Source organism: Tasmannia lanceolata, unplaced genomic scaffold (assembly GCF_043159265.1).
Source record: "Tasmannia lanceolata isolate RefF3 unplaced genomic scaffold, GAP_Taslan_0.1 ptg000002l, whole genome shotgun sequence".
NCBI classification, from domain to species: Eukaryota; Viridiplantae; Streptophyta; class Magnoliopsida; order Canellales; family Winteraceae; genus Tasmannia; species Tasmannia lanceolata.
This window is the reverse complement of record NW_027518679.1, coordinates 12,748,698-12,769,656: the sequence shown is the minus strand read 5'-3', so window position 1 is coordinate 12,769,656 and position 20,959 is coordinate 12,748,698. Positions and strand designations below refer to the sequence as shown.

Below are 20,959 nucleotides of genomic sequence, written 5' to 3'. Positions count from 1 at the left end.
TCAAATGATAATCACAGTTTGAATTGGAATAGATGATTATTAGACAAAGGAAATGACCTTGAAGAAAGCAGTCTAATAAACACATGGATACAAAAGTCAAACCAATGAGGTACATATTCATGGCAACAAAAGATCATGTATATATAGATAACAACTATAATGCTCCATATACATGAACAAATGATGGAAGATTGAGACCACATTTCAATTAATATCTCTTGAAATGATAAAAGTGGTATTTGAAAATTGCTCGAAAGATTCTATCCGAAACTCTTCTATTGATGAATGTTTAGAAGAGCTTAGATCAATGGTTGACCCTTTCTTCCATGTAAGGGTAGCATCTTTACAAATCTTTCCGGATTGAGAGATTAGGTACTTGTTTTAAATCTTCTCCTTCATCAAAAGATCATCCTTGGTAGGATTCAGGAAATGCCCATGCCAGCTAAGAATCTTCAATTTTCCTAGTCTCTGTTCATCCGTCACCATAGGATTGGACAGAGAAAAATTGTGTACATCTACCATCTTATTACATCTGGCATGATAGAAGGGGACAAGTACTTTAGATAAGCTATGAAAGACTGATTATATGAAATCAATCAACTTGAGTCATTCAAAGCTAAAATCTTGAAAGAGATGACGGGACAGGATAAGCTTAAAAATATTTTTAATACTTTATCAGCTCAAAGAATAGACTCTCTCCTAAGAATTTGTCATTGGCCTTTGCTAGAACCTATAAGGTAAGGCATGACAATATAGAATGGCTATAGATAAAACTGTAAATGTATAGCCATTGGATCTTATCATGATGAATTATAAGTTTTCCTTCAAAAACTCATGATAAGAGACACACTTCATAAGCAATGAGATAAATAGCTCAAGCACTATCTTATGAAAGAGAGTTCTAGAGAGTTTTAAGACTCTAGAACAAGATACTTATTATTGGAAATGATGGAAATCATAAGAGTACATCCAAGATAAGTATAAAGCCTAAGAAGATATGGCACTGAGGCACAGGCTAAGGGATTTTGTCAAAAATGAGAGATGATCTCAAAATGTAAGCATAAGACAAATCCCAACTACCACACATATGAAGTAATAAAGCTCCATATGAGTGAACTCATCACATGTAGTGTGATACCCATATCAACCTACATATGACAAGATGGAAAGGACAACAATTTTTATGTATTGCTCCCCTTTGTTAGAGACTCATACATGGTATGAATCCAAAGGGCTATCCTAACACAAAAGCACCAAGGGATTTTGGGGTGAATGTTTGACAAACAACCCTTGGGCTACTAATGCATGATTGCTATAGGTAGTCATATGATACTAAAAGAGATGAAAACTTGGCAATCCATGCTCCCCCTAAATATGTGCATATATATATATATATATATATATTATATGTATAAGTGACACTTTAATGCACATATGGCTTATCATGGTGAAGATGTTGGCTAGAAGCAAAGAGATTAGATGTTTTAATTAAAAGGTGAGTGTACACTCTCCTATCGGGCGCCCTTTTTTATTTTTAAATTTCTTACCGTCGCGGTCGACCGGCCCTATGGCGGTCACCCGGTGAGGGCTACCTGTTTGCTCAAAAATTCGGTTAAAACCCTATCCCGGTTGCCCGACCCACGGTGGTCGCCCACCCAAACCCATGTCGGAATGTTCTGTTTCAACAGAACTATTTTCGCGGTTGGCCGGACCTTCCCTGTCGATTGGCCTGATAAATTTCTGTAAGTGCTGGATCTCTAGCTACCTTGTCGTCGTCGCCCGGGATACCCCCGGTCGACCGGCCCTGTGTAAAATTCCATTTTAACATTAAAAATCAGGGATTTTGGGCCATGGTCTTTGGGGTTAAGTCCTAGGTTTTCGAACACATTTTTTGGTGTGTTGATGGTTTTCAAAGATGCAAAATATTAAGTATAAAAACTATTTGAAAACCTTTTGAAAGTGCATTTTAAAAAAAACCAAGAGGACTCTAAATACATTCTAAAAATGAATACCATGAGTCTTCTTGGAATGTATTTGCTCATTTGCACTTCCTTGGACTTCTTTAGCTTGAGTGAACATCTTGAACTTTGTCTTGGCTCGTGGGACTTGTCCTCCAATCTTCAATGCATGTTGAGGTACATGAGGTGTCACCGTGGCATGTTCAACTCCATGACACATGTTGGGAACTTGTGGAATCTTCATGATGAGCTTCTTGATTTGAACATCTTCCAATGAGGATTTCTTCCCTGTAGGTGCAAGCTCTTAGTTCCTTTGCTCCTTGATCCACAAGCCATGTGTTGTGAAGAGTTGTGTAATGTCGATTATGACATGAAATTCCTGTACACAACACAACATCTCAAAGAAACACATTAGTCCATAAATGCTAATCAATTTGTGTTTGCTAGCATCAAAACAAGAGGTAAGGTGAATGATCAGACCCATGGGAATCCTTGGGCTTACAACAGCACAGATGATTGACCGTCCCACTGAGAAAGAGCAAGTTCAGTTGATACTAAAAAACCTGTCTCCTTAGCTCTATTATCACATGTCTCCCTAGTATTATTCTGACTTCGAGCACCTCATTAATGCTGGCACACAAATTGAAGAAGCAATGGCTCAAGGGGTGAATAACTGAAGCAATCCTAATACCCGAGATTTTAAGAACCCTGTACCTGCACAGGTCAAAGTGGTTGGCAATGTCTCTCATGCCAATCTTCAACCGCCAAGACCTCAGAACCCCATTGTCATGGATTATGATCAACCCATGATCATGCCCCAACAGAAACCAAGGAAGGATTTTGATCCTCTACCTGTTTTACCTTCTAAAATCCTACAAGAATGTTTAGCCTCAGGTTGCATCATTTTGCTTCCCATTCGACCACCTCCCAATCCATTACCCCAAAGTTGGAGAGCACATGAGCGCTATGATTACCACTAGGGCCCGGGCCACATCACTGATTGATGCATAGCCTTGAAGTATGTAATCCAGAAACTGATTGATGAGAAAAAATTAGCATTTCAACAGAGGCCGAACGTTGTCAATAATCCTATGCCGACTCATGCAGTACCACCGCCGGCAAATCTCAATGCTTAGACAACCCAGGGCTCAAAGAAGGATAGGTCTAGTTGCAATGAAGAAGAATCAGATGTTGAAAGTACTAGACATGAGCCAGCCTTCGTCGAGCCTCTGAAACTAGACCGTTGCAGCAGTTAAAGTCAAAGTTTCAGTCATTTACTAATTTATATTGAGTCGAGTCTTTGTGGTCAGTCCAGTCATTGTGGTCAGGTCAGTTATTCAGTTGAGTCAGAGCCAACGCCTAGTCCGGGTGAGTCTTTTTCTGCATTTATTTTCAAATCCTGAGTATGTTCAGGATGGGTCATCATATGTAGTTACTTTCTATTCGATAAAATTCGCTTCCCAATAATGTGCCAGTGATTATTTCTGATCTTATTAAATAAAAAATGAGACTCCTTCCTTGGAAGAGGATGAAGTGGTCGACGAAACTTAACTTGAGTTATAGCAGAAGTTAAAACAAGAGGAGCACCGAACCCAGCCTTTCAAGGAGGAAATTGAACTGATAAACATTAGCACTAAACCTTTAACTCAGAAAATATGAATGAGAAATGAATTACGCTCTAAGGAGTGTGAGGAATTAATAAACCTAGCAAGAGGAAGAAGAGATCGTCCAGTAACCATTACCAAGATACCAGGGGCATGGCCCAAAGAAAAGTTCAAAAGAATAAGGACGTGAAACACACCTATTATACTAGGGGCATGGATTAGAAATCCCCTCTTCGATTTTCAATCATTGACCTTAGTTTCCAAATTCATTTGAGACACTTAGTATGAAAAAAGGTTCAAAAGCAGACACCGCAAAGCAATTGTCAATGTCAACATTCGAAAAGCAAATTTTCAGAATTCAATTCAAGTTCAGATATTACATTCAAGAATATTAAAGATTGGTTCACATCCTTAATAACAAAGCACACATCAAGATTCAGAAGGAAGAAAACTCATTAATTCTTACCTGGAAATGCAGTCAAACTCCGAGAAAATTGATCAAAGATGAAAGTCTATCAACCTAGATCAATTCTAAGCTTGAACACCAGAAGGCCTCCTTTGGCCGAACAAATGCCCAATGTCATAACCCAATGTCAAAAAGAAAAGAAAAGAATACCCATTTGCAAACCCCTTTGAGCCTAAATAATATTTTCTTTGAAAATCAATTACATTAGGGGCATTTGCCCTGAACTACGCTCGGCCTGATCCCTACACTGGGGTACGTAGCCAGCTTGGTCAATCCAAGTTCGGTTGCTGTCAAAATCAATCCATCAAAGAAAAAAAAATTACCTTTATACTTGGTCAATCCAAGTTCGGTCCTTCAAAAAAAAAGAGAAAGAAGAAAAGAAAGTGACAAGAAAAAGTCTCTCACAAGGAAAAAAGAAAAACAAAGAAATTTTTTTTTTACCTTTATACTAGGGGCATCTGCCCTGAAATACGCATGACCGGATTCCTACACTAGGATACGTAGGCAACCTGTTTACAGGTTCAGTCAAAATTTGCAAGCCTTTAGCCTTTTTCTTGTCTAACCATATCCAACTTACAAAGTCCTGTAGGTGTTCAAAGTTAAGGTTCTAGACCAAAAAACAAACACAAAAAAAGAGAGAAAAGAGAAGAACACGGAGTTTGAAGATCAGCTAGGCTGAAAACCCAAAAGGGCGGTCTAGACAAAATTTAGGATCAATCACCTGCTGAGTTGAAAACTCGAAAGGGCGACTCAGGCAAAAGTTAAGGTCAAACGGTCCTCCAAGTTGAAAACCTAAAAAAGGCGACTTGGTCATGGTAAGAGAAGGTATTGAAGAAGGCTATCTCTAGTATCAAGATTAAGGATTCAAGAAGTTCAAGCAGGTACACTTTGCATTCTCGAAACTAGGGGCATGAAACCAAGTGATCCAAGGGGTGGTAATCAAATCCTTGGAGTATTACTGTTTTAGAGAAAAAGTCTAATGTGTATCAATTCCAAAATTATTCCTTTAAAGGCAAGACCTACCAAACAAAACGCTAACTGAGTCAGAGGCATCATTGTGTGTCCGTTTACTCAGTCAATTCGTGTTATTTTTTGGTCATTCGTTCAGAAATCCTCGATTATTCGATTAGTGTCTTTTACCAGTTTTCCCCTTTGAATAGAGTCGGTCATTGTCTTTGACTCCAAAGGTCACAACTGTCTTAGTGAAAGAGGTAAGGTATCAGCTTATCCGCAACTGTAACTGAGCCATACGAATCTTGAGGGAGGGACTTCAGAAATTAAGTGAAAGGGTCCGGTTTAAGCAAAGCCACTTCAGAAAGAATTCAGAAGCAGAAACGTCAGAAAGCACAGTCTTCATAGGAAGACCATGTCCCAGAAAGGCACCATAGGCTTGGGAGAGTCTTGTAAATGACGATGGTTGGACCGATTTCTCAGCAAGATGAATCATTAAAATTCAGAATTTCCTTCCAGTCCATTGAATACCATTACCATCGAGAAAGTTTTGTCCAAATACTTGTTAGGAGAAAAGGCCATTGTTCTAGATTACCAGTTCAGGTTTATAGATCAAAATACGCATTTTCTCATCATTCGTCAAAGCCTCAGTGTCAATCTTAAGTCAGTTTCAAAATTTATCAAATCCAAGTTCATGCTAAAATCTTCAAATTCGATTTCATTTCAAATCATCAATTCAAGTCCATTTCCAATTTTCAAATTCAAGTTCATTTCAAGTCATCAAATCAAGTTCAGTTCAAACTTCAAAAGCCTTTTTCCTTTTCCTTTAAGAGAAAAAGAGAAAGTTCATCTCTGAAATACAGTTGTGACAATCCAAGAGGGAGGGTGAATTAGTCAATTAAAAATTTTAGTCATAATTAAGGGAGATTAAAAATTAATCTATTTAATTAAGCACTAATTAGTCTAACCCTTGTTCAAATAGATTTATCAATAGAAGCTACGATTTAGACATTCTAATCATGCACATTTAGCTAACCCTTGTTCAAATGGATATCATAATGCGATTAGGGTTTATAACATTTAACACAAGTGCATTTACTAACCCTTGTTCAATTAAAGCATAAACATAAGTAAGGTTAGAGATTACCAATCACCACACGTGCAAGAGAAGGAAAGGAAGACAGAGAGAGAGACAATGCACACCACAATGTGAACACCAAGATTTATAGTGGTTCGGTCACAACTTGACCTACTCTACTCTTCCAAGTTTGGCTTTGGGTAATCCACTATGGTGAGATTTCAAGCCTAATCTCGAAGCTCTTACAACAAGCTTTTCCATTCTCAAGGCCCAAAGCGAAGCCCATCTGCACGAAGCCTTCGGCAAGGGAACAAACCCTCATATGCCGTCTTCACCTTTCTTGGGCCGAAGAGACCCTCGTCTTCACCTTTGTTCATGGGCCGAAGAGAAGACCCTCTTCTTCACAATTCTTTTCGGGCTGAAGAGAAGACCCTCAATGAAGAACAAATAAAAATAAAAACTCTTAATACCTCTTAATAGGCTGATTACAAAATTTAAGCTCACAATCACTCTGAAATTCCACTTAGCAACCCAAGAGGGGGTGAATTGGGTTTCTTTTCAAATTTTAAGGATTTTGAAAACTTAGATTGCACTAGTTTTAGTTTGAATAGGAAATCAAAAAAGTATTTAAAGCAATAGTAAAAAGCTTACCACAAGAGAAGAGGTGAAGAGACGAAGAAGCTTTGACACAAGGATTTTATAGTGGTTCGGTCTTAGCTCAAGACCTACTCCACTCTTCTCAAGTTACTCTCCTTGAGGATTCCACTATTTTCTCCAAGGAACTTAAATACGGCGTTCCTTCCGCCTTGTACAAATCGAGCTTCAAGCTCCAAGGGTCTTCTACGGCGCTCTTCGTGCCAAATACAAAGAAGATGAAAGGTTTTAGCTTGCTTGCCTCTAGATAGGCTAATTTACAAGTAAAGCTCACTCCCTCTCACAAGAACAAGATGAACAAATGAAAGTCTTAAAGTCTCTCAAGAATAATCTAAGGTAAATGGCACAAGAGAGAGATTGAGAGTGAAGATCTTGAGGAGAAGGAGAATGAATGCCTTTTAGTGCTCTTAAAATATTTGTAAACTCCTTAGGTGGTGTTCCAAGACTCCCAAGGTTCATATAAATAGAGGGGAGAAAAATACACAATGTTTAAGCTCCCCAACGGTCTTCTCGGACTCCGGGCTCAGAGCTCCGAGTCCCTATTTTCTTTTAACCTAGAACCATTCTCGGAGCTCCGAGAATTTTCTCAGAGTTCCGAGAAGCCTACGAACAGCAAATTTTTTCTTATATTTTTGCTGTTTTTGTTTGGGCTTTTGGAACTTTGATTTATCAAGTGAAATGGAATGTCATGAGGGTCCCACAATGTTGGGACACCACTATGATCATTCACAAACCCATTAAGTTCTAATTAGTTTGATTTTAAGTCTCCTTTGTGCCATAGACCTAGATTATACATGAAGGACCATTTACATTCTAAATTTACTTGGTCTTCAATCTTGTTGGCACCTTGTAGAGGCTTTGACATGTCTTCACTCAGCTCCATTGATGCTTGAGCCAAGCTTGAACTTTTGAGTTGATTACCATTCTTGTTAGGCTAGAGTTCAACCTTGTCTTTGAATACCTTTGAGATGGTGATGCCTTCTTCATGCCTTTGATATCACTTTGAGCTTGAATGATTTGCCATTTGTCATGCACTCTTGAGGATGCTATGCTATCAACACCATAACTTTGCCAATGGAAATCATTAGTGTATAAAACCTTTATTTTATAACAAATTGAGTTTGTTAATCATCAAAACATTTCAATGGGAGTACTTGTTGAACCCTTGGACTAACACACTCCCAAGAAATAAGCAAAAGAAAAGCCCTATGGAGTGCCTTTTGAAAGAATGTGGAAATACATGTTCAAAGAGGTTTTTGCTTTTGAAATAAAACTTAAAGCTTAAAGAGAAATGGGATTTGATCTTTCTCTAATGTTCAAAAGCTTATGGAGATAGGTTTTAATCATGTATATATAATGTATTTGAAAATATGTCCGTTTAGGGTAAAACTGTAAATGTTTGGCTTGCAAAAGTCAAGCAGAAAACGCCCCAACGGCTAGTTTACTCTACCGCGGCAGTCGACCGGGCTATAGCGGTCGTCCGTCCCTATCGGGTGCCCTATTCTATTTTCAAGTTTCTTATCGTCGCGGTCGACCGACCATATGGCGGTCGCCCGACGAGGGCTTACTTTTTGCTCAAAAATTTCGCTCATAAAACCCATCCCGGTCGACCGACCCACGGCGGTCGCCCGCCCAAACCATGTAGGATTATTCTATTTTGAAACAGACACATATTTACGGTCGCCCGGCTTAACCCGGTCGACCGGCCCGATAAAATTCGAGATGGCCTGAATTTTCAGGTTCCATCCCGCGGTCGCCCGGCATAGCCCGGTCGATCGGCCCTGAGTGAAATTCCATTTAAACTTTAAAATCTAGGGGCTTTTGGGCTATGGTCTTTGGCCTAATGTCCAAGGTTTTCAAACACATTTTTGGGTGTGTTGATGGTTTTCAAAGATAAAAAATGTTAAGTGTAAAAACCATTTGAAAACCTTTTTGAAAGTGTATTTAAACATAAAATTAAGAGGACTCCAAATACATTCTAAAAATGAATACCATGAGTCTTCTTGAAATGTCTTGGCTCCTTTGCAGTTTCTTGGATTTCTTCGGCTTGGGTGAACATCTTGACCTTGTCTTGGCTCTCTTGACATCCTCCAATATTCACTGCATGCAGTGAGGTGCATGAGGTGTCACCAATGGTATGTTCAGCTCCAAGCTCCTTCTTGACACTTGCTTAGGAACTTGTGGGATCTTTTTGTTGAGCTTCTTAACTTGAGCATCTTCAAATGAGGATGACTCCAATGTAGGTACAAGCTCTTGGTTCCATTGATCATTAATCCACAAGTCATGTGTTATGAAGAGTTGTGTAATGGCGATTATGACATAAAATTCCTGTATACAACACAACACCTCAAAGCAACACATCAGTCCATAATTGCTAATCAATTTGGTTTGCTAGCATCAAAACAAGAATATAAGGTGAATGATTAACCCATGGAAACCCTTGGGCTTACATTCTCCCCCCTTTTATGATGACAAACAAATTGATGAGGGAGGCAGGAGATATTAAGCAAATATATGAATGAGCATTAAATACAATAAACAATTTAAGCAATGCTCCCCCTCACTATATGCAAAAGTGTAATATATGAATGTAAAGCATGAAGTGCATATAAGATATGGACTACCTAATCAATTCTAAAAAACTCTCCCCCTTTTGGCAACATAAAAAAGGTAGGGATATGCAAGTGTGAGTGCAAGTGGGGTGTCAAGATGAAGAATAACTCATAAGAGTTATTCAAAGTGTATATGATGTGTCAATGAAGCTAATATGATGCGTATCAAATGTAAAACAAAGTTAAGAGCATGATAAGCAAATTTTTTTTTTTTTTTGTTTTTTTCGTTCAAAAAATATTGCAATAAAAGCACAACAATGGGGGCAATAGACTATGTGAGCATTGATGAACACATTTATGTGTGAATGGTAGTGGTAGGATGCATGCATATTTTATATTTTAAGCGGTGCTACTAAGGTATTTTTGTTGTTTTTGTTGTCTCAAGGTTTTTATTGGAATTATGAAGGAAATTGAGCTTAACATATGAAAATAGTGAAGAAATGACCAATTGCCATGAGAATCCAAAGTTTCAAGATGCCTTAGTTGGCCGAATTGGCATGATGCTTTAGTAGGATCAAATTGATAATGCCACACCCCCTTATTTTGCTTTGAAAGATGAAATTTCAATGATGGATGATGAAAAACAAGAGAAGAGAAAGGATCTTAATTCCAATGGTTGAGATTGAAATGATCAAGAGAGGAGAAGGGAATTATTAGTTGTTTATGTGCATTACAAAGGAAGGGTAGATTTTCCATTTGCGAAAGTATATGGCATGGTTGCAATTCATTCGAAATATAGGGACAATTTGGTCATTTCATGCACATATTCCTCAACTTGGAAACTTTCCATTATTTTTCTACCATTTAGAAAGTTGCTTGACAAAATAATTAGAAGGTTTTAGACAAACCTTTGGAAAGAAAAAAAAAGAAGGAAAGCAACCCATGTGTTTTTTAGACGAGATATAGAAAGCCCATTCAAGCCTTAATCTTGTTCTTTCATTTGTTTCCTAAGATTAGCTTTTTAATCTCCACCTTACATCTTTTTCAATCACTTAATTTAGCAACCCTTCTCACCCAAAATCTATATATCAATCTTTCTTGAACTCTCTCCCATCTTTTTGAATTTTTAGTCTCATCTCGTCGCGATTTCAACAGTTTTTTTCATTTTTTTCTAAAACTTCAACGGACCATAACTTCTTCGTTTTAGCTCCGATTCGCGCGTGTCGGATCCGTTGGACTCGTATCGATGAGAGGAATCCGATCAAGGCTTGAAGGAGGAGAATGATTCAACCATTGAAGGAGAAAAAGAATAGGTTTTTCTTATTTTGCTCTTTATTTTAAATTACAATTTGATGTATTTTTGCTTTCAATTTCAATTAAAGAAGAGTTCTTTTTGTTTTCTTTTTCCTTCTCAAGTTCTTAATGGCAATTCTCTTCTTTCTATTTTTTATTTTTGTTTCTTTGACTTTCTTCATGAGTAACTAAATCCTATATACTTAGGGTTTAGATGAAACCATGGGGAAGGAGAAAGGTTTTTAATTAAATTTAATGGTATGGAATTAATGGTTTATAATTGTTGCATACCAATCATTCATGCCATTGGCTTTCCCCTTTCGTATGAGTGATTGCTATGAACATTATAAATATTTATGTAGCCTTTAAAATTGGAGTGTGTCTTTGATAAATTACTCATGGGCAATGACATCCATTGATCTTATTTCCCATAGACTAATTATCAAATATACAATTCAATACACAAAAAATATTTTAATTAATCAATCTAATTCAAGCCCATGGTGGATTCTAACCCTAAGTAATCTTTTATATTGAATTAAGGTTTTTACACTATTCCAAATTACTTTTACAATTTTTCAATTTACTTAAGCCCTTAGAATTTTGGTTTTCTAATTAAATTAGATAAGTAGTTAAAAGAGATCATTAGAACCTTGGTACACTTTGCCTAAATTAGGATTTTAAATAAAAAAGATCTTAGTTAAATTTGATTCTTAGATTGATTAGAATATACGCTTATATATAGTGTTGGCTCCGACGTCAAGTCCACGGAAATCCTGAGTCCATTCCAGGCAATATTATATCATAGCTAGTATTCTAATCGGTACAAGAATAGGATTGACAACTAGATTTCTCTTCCCTGAGTTTGACCTGTATTTACACGATTCGTGCACTTGCGGTTATTTAATTTCTCAATCAAGTTTTTGGCGCCGCTGCCGGGGAAGAGAGTTGCATTAGAATCTTAATTATTCGAAGTGTTAGATTAGTAGTTATTTTTAGTTTAATTATATTTTTAGTTTCTTGCCTATCCATCTCTCTTACTTGGTTTTCTTATGTTTATGAGTGCAGGTTGGGTGCGGAACTCGGCCAATCGACTAGAAAGAGCAAACCGGTTAGAGACGGCGTAAGACATCGCACCAAATCCAAATCAAGTAGTCATGGCGGAAGAACAAGAGCCACCCAAGAGTTTGCGCGATCGCTTCTATCCGGCCCGAACCGCGCAACCTTCTTGCATTCGATTGCCGGTTGCGCAGGGCAATAATTTTGAGCTAAAATCGCAATTTATCTCTTTGCTTCCTCATTTTCATGGCCTCCCTTCGGAGGATGTTTATTTATTTTTGCGTGAGTTTGAAGATGTATGTGCTTTGATTAAGTTGCAACAACTTACCGATGATGCGGTAAAGTTGCGGTTTATTATGTTTTCACTCAAGGATGGAGCCAAAAAGTGGCTCTATGGCTTACCAACGAACTCCATCACCACTTGGGAGGAGTTCGTCGTTGCTTTCCTAAAAAATTTTTTTCCATTACATAAAACTAATAAGCTTAGGAACGATATTTTACAATTCAAACAAAAGCCATTAGAGTCATTTTCTAAGTTTATGGAGAGGTTCAAAGACCTACTCCAAGAGTGTCCTCACCATGGAATTGATTTGTGGCACTTATGCAAATTGTTTATGAGGGCATATATTACCAAACAAAGCGACTTCTTGAATCCATGTGTCCTAACGGTTTTACATCTTTCACGGATGAGGCCGTGGCATGGAACTTCTTACTTGATTTGGCGGAAAAAATGAGAGAGTGGGAATCCACTCAAGACGGTGAGAGAGCCACTTCAAGTAAGGGATTTCTAATAGAGGGTGCCGTGGCAAAAGAGGCCCATCTTGATAGCCTTATCAAAAGATTAGAACCAATAGTTGTCAAAGGACCTTCACAAGTCAATCAAATTGCACATAGTGTTCCTATGTGTAGTTGGTGTCAAGCCACGGACCATGTCATGGAAGAGTGTCCAACTCTTGCTAAATTTGGTAATTCTAATGAGAATGTGAATGCTCTTTATGCTAATAATCCTTATTCTAGCACTTATAATCCGGGATGGAGAAATCATCCAAACTTTCATGGAGTCAAAGTGGGCCATCTAATTTCCAAGGCCAAGGCCAATTCGGCCAACCTAGGCCCACCTTCCCTCCCACTTTTGTTCGGCCATCCCCTTCCCCTCCTAGTTTTCAAAATCCCATGATTAATAATGTTTCAAATCAGCAACCGCCGGGTTTTCAAAAACAAGGAGAGTCGGTACGCATAGCTTCCTTAGAAAAAAGCATAGAACTTCTCACTAGCACTTTCATGACAAGCCAACACAACATGGAGAAGCAAATCTCCAAACTTGCCATGGCGTTGCATGAGAGGGAAAAGGGGAAGATGCCAAGTCAACCCGTTCCTAATCCAAGGAATGTGAATATGAATGTGAATCGACAGGTACCGCCAAATCAGTTGAATGCCATTCAACCAATTTTGCCGCCGCAAGAGCCTTCCAACGAATGTAATGCCGTATATGCTTTAAGGAGTGGTAGAGATTATCACAAAGAGGAGGTCAGCACCAAACCTTCTAAAATTGCGCAAGATCTTCCAAAAGAGGTAAGTGAAGAACCTCCCTCCATGGGCGGTGTTCATGAAATGTAGGGCCCACTTGTATTAGTCTAGGGAGTGTCTTGCATTTCGATAAGATCATATAGCATCTTAGATGGAGTCCTAAGTTAATAAAAAATAATCAAGTTGAACTAAGTAATCTCTCTCATAAACTTTCGAAATAGTTTGTCCAGTCTAGATCGGTGTCCTAGTTGAGTTAGGCATGCGCTTAGTTTAGGCCACCGAACTACATCGACTTTGATCCTAGTGAGGCTTAGGAACGTAGGCAACTTGGATGGCATTCAGAGCTCAAGTCGACCCTACACACACTCCAATAGGGTTTTAGGATTTTTATTTTGTTTATTTCTTTATCATTTTTGAACCCTTAATTGAATTGATTTAACACTTAGGACTTTCCCAAAATTAGACTTTAGGAGAACTCTCTGATAGATTAAACCAAACTGAATCAAAAGAATCAAAAGATGCATCTGGGAATCACATTGAAATTGGATCATCTAGGATGTATGTCCTGTAACTTGCACATCAAGAGAGTTTAAATGAGCCTTTTAAAAGATATTCAAGAGAGTTAACTTTTGAAATTGAAGACCGGATTACCGGGCGAGAATGATGCATATGGTGGTAATCCATCATACTTTCCATTCACGTAATCAGGTAACGGATCTAGACTTCTGGGATCGCAGATCATTGCGGTGTCACTTATGGGTCGTAGGTCCCTTACCTAGGTGTCGACTCTGGTCGTTCTCTTTTGCATGAAATTCAGATTGCTTTAGTGATCCCAAGTTCACTGAAAAGATGATTTATATCAAAAATCAAAAGCACATGTCATTCGCGTGGGTACGAAAGACTAAGAGAGGCGGGTCGCGCCCCTGTCACGGGATTGGGTCCCACAGTGTCCCCGATTGTGAAGTTACATTTTCTGAACATTCTTGTCCTGTACACAGACTACTGAGCTGGATCCTGATTCTTCAAAACAGAAGAGAAACCCGGTGTGTTTTCCTTCAACATATGATTACCTTTGCTGGGTAACGATTTAGCTGGGGAAATGAGCTTTTCTTTTCTGAATTTCCTTTTAGAGAGGAAAGGAAGGAGACTCGATTTTATTGAAACAAATGCTTTTGTTTTATTTTAGGTAAGTCGAACCTTGATAGATGAGTTTGAACATAGTTGTCCATGGGCGGTGTTCCCTGCCCCTGGTTTTTCACTCATGGTCCAAATACCCTTTAGATTGTTTGAAGTATTAATACATTTTGTTTAAGACCAAAAAGTGTTTTTGTTGATATTTTCAAAGGTATGCCTTGTCAGCAATTAAGTTGTCATTTGCGGATTTTTAACTTAACGGACCGTTTGCACCTTAAGGTTTGTTAGAAACGTGTTTCTGGTTGTTTTGTTTCTATAGGCACGATGACCCTAATTTTTACCTAAGTCGCCCTTTCAGGTTTTTGACTCAGCGGATTTTCAGATCTTCTTGTTCTGGAAATTGGGAAGACTTCTAGAGATTTTGAGAAAATCGATGTGTTGGTTTTGCTAACGGTGACCGAGCCTGAGATGATCAAGTTGCCTACGTACCCAAAGAAATGTTGGGATCAGGTCCACGTAGTTCAAAGTCTTCTGCGGGAAAACTAATTGGGTAGTTTGGCTTTGCCAAATGGGACCGAACCTGTAATGACCAGGCTGCCTACGTACCCAAAAGAAGGATTGGGATCAGGTCCGCGTAGTTCGAAGCTTTGCTATGGGGAAAAGGGGATCGAATAGAGTGAAGTGAATGACTTCTTTTGGCTTTGCCAAAAAGGGTGACCGAACCTGAGTTTGTCAGGTTGCCTACGTACCCCAAAGAGGTTGGGATCAGGTTTTCGTAGTTCGAAGCTTTGAAGGTATCTTCAAAAGGTTTTAAATTTTGTTGGTGAGTCATTTTAGGCTCTGATCGGCACAAGATGGCCTTCGATGTTTATGAGTAATATATTTTTATTTGATCGAGGTTAGTAGATTCAAAAATTCTATCTCCATTTTAGTCAAGAAGCTTGACGGCTTTTTCGGACAGGATTTCATCAATGATGTAGTGGCCAGACAAGTTAGGTTTAAACTTTTCCCGTGGATCGAAGATAGAAGCTCGGCATTCTCTAAGCACCATGTCCCCCTCTCTGAGTTCTCGGCTTCGAATCTTCTTATTGAAAGATCTTTCTATTCTGCGTTGATAGTCTTGTACATGGTACGCTGCTCTCAACCTTTCCTCATCCATCATGCATAACTCTTGATGATGAATGCGGGCCCATTCAGATTCCGGTAGATTACTTTCTATTAGGATTCTGAGTGACAGGATTTTTAACTCAATGGGTAGGACAACTTCCACACCATATGTGAGTAAGTAAGGAGTGGCTCCAGTGGATGTACGGACAGACGTTCTGTATGCCCAAAGTGCAAATAGAAGCTTACTTGACAAATTCCAGTAAGATCGAGTCATTTTCAGAAGAATAGTCTTGATATTCTTGTTACCTGCTTCAACAGCGCCATTAGTCTGAGGCTGGTACGAAGACTACTTTTGATCCTTGATTCTGAATTCTTGACCCAAAGAGGCTATCTCTTTCTTGAAGTGAGAACCATTGTCTGATATCAACTCGCGCGGGACTCCATATCTACAGATGATGTTGGCAACTGATGCTGATGATAATGAAGCATATGATTGTGCTTCAATCCACTTGGTGAAGTAATCGATCATAACAAGTATATATCTGTGCCCACTGGAAGATTTAGGGAAAATTTTGCCAATAATGGCAATACCCCAAACTGAGAAAGGCGACGGAGATGTAAGAGAATGAAGCTCTGACGGTGGCACATGTATCAGATTTGGATGAATTTGACATACGTGACATTTCTTGATAAATGAGAAACAATCTGCTTCGAGAGTAGTCCAGAAGTAACCCAAACGAAGGATCTTTCGTTCTAACATCTTTCCGTTCATATGAGGACCACAGACACCTGAGTGAACATCTTCTAAGATTTCTGAGGCTCTATCTATATCGACACAAAGGAGTTGAACTCCGTAAAATGATCTGCGGTAGAGGTCTCCTCCACAAATGACATACCTAGATGCCAGTTTCTGCAATGCTATTTTCTCCTTTAAAGAGGCCTCTGGAGGGTGTCCCCTGCCGGAGATAAGATTTTTGATATCGAAATACCAAGATTTACCGTATGTACATCTGACTACTAACTGAGCCATATGTACATGTGCTGGGATGATGTGTCACTTTATTGCTAAAGGACGAACCTTAACCCCTACTGTGATATCAATCATAAATGCAAGAGTGGCCAAGACATCGGCGAATCTATTTCTCAATCTAGAGATGTAAGTAAAACTGATATTTTGGAAACTTTCCATCAAGCTTGTAAGGTAGGCGTGATACGAAATCAACCTATCTTCTTTGGTGAGCCATTTTCCGTTTGTTTGAGAAATGATTAACATAGAGTCTCCATACTGTAAGCCCAAGGGTTCCCCATGGGTTCATTCAATCAACTTGTTTTGATGATTAACAAACGCAAATTGATTAGTTGTTTATGGACTGATCATTTGCCTTGAGTGTTGTGCTTTAGACAGGTCCTACACAAGTCAAATCATACTAGCACGCACCTTGTTGGCCTATGCTTGAAGATGAAGCAAACACAATGGCAAAGGAGCTTGGAACATACTTGGACCAATCACACCTTGGAAGTACCAATGAGAAGCTCATCATCAACCATCTCAAAGCATTGAACAAACAAAGAAAGTTCATGAAGGCCAAAGGTCGAGGATCAAGAACCTAATGCAAAGGACCAAGGAGCTTGTACCACAACTTGAAGGTGTCAAGCAAAGAAGCTCAACCTTGAAGATCCCAAAGCAAGCCATGCACTCAAAGAGAAGATCAAGCAATGGCTACCTCAAGAGTTCATTCAAGAGAATGGTAAAAAGGGTAGATTGTATCACCTATCTCTCTTGTGTTTTCTCTTATCAAGGCACATCTTAAAACCCCTAAAAATATGTTTTTCAAAGAGACTAACACACCCTTTAAGGACTTAAATGGATAAGTGAATGGCCATGGTGGTGTACCAACATGTTGGGACCCATATGGCATTCAACACAAGAATGAACAAAACAGAGTTCCGAAGCAACAACCTGGACCAGCAACTAAATCCTATCAAAACTTATTTAAAACATTTTCAAATATTTTTGAAAATATTTTTAACAGATAGCTCTCATTTTTCTCATATCCGTAGAGTATAGGAACGTCAAAATCCGACGAGAAATGAGGGAGATATGAATTTTACAAGTTCGACACTGTTTGCTGGAAACCAGTCTCGGAACTCCGAGAATTATTCTCGGAGCTCCGAGCTCGGAACTCCGAGAACATTCTCGGAGCTCCGAGCTCGGAACTCCGAGAACATTCTCGGAGCTCCGAGCTCGGAACTCCGAGAACATTCTCGGAGCTCCGAGAAATGCACCAGGTTCCAAAATTAAAAGCTCTGTTTGAATTCTCGGAACTCCGAGAATTCTGCTCGGAACTCCGAGAAATTTCTCGGAACTCCGAGAAATGTTTTTCTTCAAAAAAATATAGCCGTTGGGGTGCAACGGCTAGTTGATTTTTTGACCCAGTTTTGACTGTTTTACCCCTCAAACGGTCACATGGAGTTGGGACTTTATATATACCCATTCAAGGGTCCAAAACACTAGAGGAACATTGTCCAACTTCAAGAAACCATAGAAAATCATTTGTGAACTAATTTTGGGTTAAATTCTCTCACCAACCAAACTCTTTGTGCCTTGATTTGAGAAAATCTTTTGAGATTGGTTTAGGCTTAAACTTGTTTATTCTTGAGAGCATCCTTGGAGCTTCAACTTGCATTGTAGCTTACATAGAGGCAAAGCTTTTATCTTCTTCTTTATTCGATCGGTGGCAAGGGCATCCGTTGTTTTTAATTCCCTTGGGTGAACCGCTTAGAACTCGGCGAAGAAGGAGAGTCATTGTAAAGGTGGAAGGGCATCCTTATTTAATTCCCTTGGAGTGTAAAAGCCTCGGAGCCGGGCATCGTGGAGGTCTCAATAGTGGAAATCCTCAACTGCGACCTTGAGAAGAGTGGAGTAGGCCGTTTGCCGAACCACTATAAATCTTTGTGTCACTTGTGTGATTGGTATTACTCTCACTCCCTCTCACTCTCTTATTTGATTATTTGTGCTTAGAATTGAGTGAGTAGTTAGCATTGATAATCAACCTAAATATCTTAACCTTGCTAACTAGGCTATATCAAAATTACCTAATTAAGTTTGCTAATCAACAAGGGTTTTGAACTTATATTAATTTGTAATATTGTTTAAGTTCAACTATTTCAAACTTAATTAAACAAGGGATAAGTCTTTGGTGAAATCTTAGGAAAAGTTTTTAAAAGGTAAAGATTTTATAAACATCCTATTCACCCCCCCTCTAGGTTGCCAAACCAAGTCACTACTTGGATTTCACATACACATCGAGGTCTTGTACTTTTAACGAGAGGGCTGCTTCCAGATCGGCTATGCAAGCTTCGTACTCAGCCATATTGTTGGTGTGGTAGAATTCTAATTTGATGAAAATTGGTATGTGCTCATCTCAAGGTGAGACAAGAACAATGCCAACTCCTCTGCCTCTTGAGTTTGACGCTCCGTCAAAATACATAGTGCATGTAGTGTCACTGGGTGCATCTCTGATCATCATGATTCCTTCAATTGGAAATTCATGGCTCAGCTTTGTATCTTCAGTAGGTGCATCAACTAACTGTTCTGCAATGATTCTGCCTTTGACAGACTTCTGGGTGACATACGTGATGTCAAATTTTGATAGCAATAGCAACCAACGAGTGGTCCTGCCGATTAGGGCAGGTTTTTCGAACAGATACTTCATCGGATCCATACGAGATATGAGGAAGATTCTCTATGATAACAAATAGTGTCTGAGCCTTTGAGTGGTCCACACTAATGCTAGACAAGTTTTCTCCAGTTGAGTATAATTCAGTTCATATTCCAACATCTTCTTGCTGAGATAATAAACTGGCATTTCTTTTCTTATTTCTCGATCTTCTTGTGCCAACATACATCCGAGAGATGTGTCCGTGGTGGAAAGATACAAGAGAAAGGGTCGTCCAGCGACTGCTGGTGATAAAATTGGAGGTGATGACAAACAATCTTCTATCTTCTCAAAAGCTTGCTGAAATCTGGGGTTCCGCTGCTTAGAAGTATTTTTGTTTAGGAGCTTGAAATCGACTCACATGTACTAGTAAGCTGAGTTATGAAACGGATAAAGTACTGAACTTTTCCCAAGAATCCTCTGATTTATGTCTCTATTTGCGGAGACGGCATCTCCTGAATTGCATTGACTTTGGCAGGGTTTACTTCGATTCCTCTGTGGCTGACAAGGAAACCGAGCGACTTTCTGGAGACAACTCCGAAAACACATTTGTTTGGATTAAGCCGGAGCTTGTACTTTGCGATTCTTTCGAAGAATTTTCTCAGAGTTTGAATATGATCTGCTCGATCTTTGGATTTGATAATCATGTCATCAACATGTACCTCTACTTCCTTGTGGATCAAGTCATCAAAGAGGGTAGTTGCAGCCCTTTGATAAGTTGCACCAGCATTCTTGAGACCAAATGGCATCACCCTGTAGCAGTAGCTTCCCCACTGTGTAGTAAACGTTGTCTTACTCTTGTCTTCTGGAGCCATCTTTATCTGATTATACCCAGAAAAACCATCCATGAATGAGAGTAAAGCATGACCTGCAGTGTTATCGACCACAATGTCAATGTGAGGCAAATGAAAGTCATCCTTTGGACTGGCATTGTTCAAATCTCTGAAATTGACGCAACACCGTACCCTTCCATCCTTCTTAGGCACTGGAATGATGTTTTCTAGCCACTCGGGATATGTGACAACCTCTAGAAAACCTGCTTTCAATTGGTTCATCACTTCATCTTTGATTTTGAGAACCCATTCAGGCTTCATCCTCCTGAGCTTCTACTTCTTCGACTTAGCTTCTGGGAAGAGTGGGATATGATGCTGGACAATTTCCTCACTTAATCCTGGCATGTCTTTGTATGACCACGCAAAGACTTCTTTGAATTCTTTTAACAATTTGATTAATTCTGCACTTTTCAGGGGATAAGGTTTTGCTAATCTTTATCTCCTAAAGTAGGGATTCAGTGCCTATGTTAATAGTTTCAAACTCATCTTCTAATAGTTTTGCTCGACGTTGCTCCCTTCGTTTGATCAAGTTTTTAATCTCAAAGGAAGTTTTGTTTGCATCCTCATCTGCGGAAGGTTGTTTGATGTTATTTAAAGCATTAGTTTCAAAAGATTAAAAAGAGAAAGGCGAATACTGAGAAAGTTCTTTGATTGATTCGTAAGATACATCAGAAGAAGAACTAACTGACGCGCCTCCTTCAGGCTCAGTTACATTTGACGCTCTTTCAGAAGATGAGTCAGAATCGGAAAATGAGTCTGACTCAGAAGATGAGAAGTCTGTATCTGGAGGGATAATTGTAGTAAGGAGAGGGACAAAGGTATCAGTCAAGTTGGGGAGTTCTGAATAGCCAGCATCGGTAATCATACTATGAGGGGAGAATATTAGAACAGATTCCCTGATCATACAAACTGCCAAAGGAGCTTCCTGAAAAATTGATCACATCAGCACCGGTTCTAGGTAATCTGGCCAATCAAATTTTAAAGTCTCCGCACGTCTGTATTGCTTTCTCCACCAAATGACTTT

General features: G+C 39.0%; 1 protein-coding gene and 1 non-coding gene across 2 annotated transcripts; both read right to left on the bottom strand.

Moving 5' to 3' along the window:
• Positions 1-12,094: 12,094 nt before the first annotated feature.
• LOC143845699 (small nucleolar RNA R71) lies at positions 12,095-12,201 on the bottom strand. Its single transcript, XR_013234500.1, has one exon. It is a non-coding gene; the product is annotated as a small nucleolar RNA R71 (small nucleolar RNA).
• A 3,003-nt stretch (positions 12,202-15,204) lies between these two features.
• Positions 15,205-15,657, bottom strand: LOC143888329 (uncharacterized). Its single transcript, XM_077392706.1, has one exon. It carries the CDS (start codon positions 15,655-15,657, stop codon positions 15,205-15,207), a length of 453 nt encoding a protein of 150 aa, XP_077248821.1.
• Positions 15,658-20,959: the final 5,302 nt, after the last annotated feature.

Excerpts from the sequence above, each read along its gene's own strand:
- LOC143888329 (XM_077392706.1), bottom strand. The coding sequence starts at position 15,657 with ATGACTCGATCTTACTGGAATTTGTCAAGTAAGCTTCTATTTGCACTT.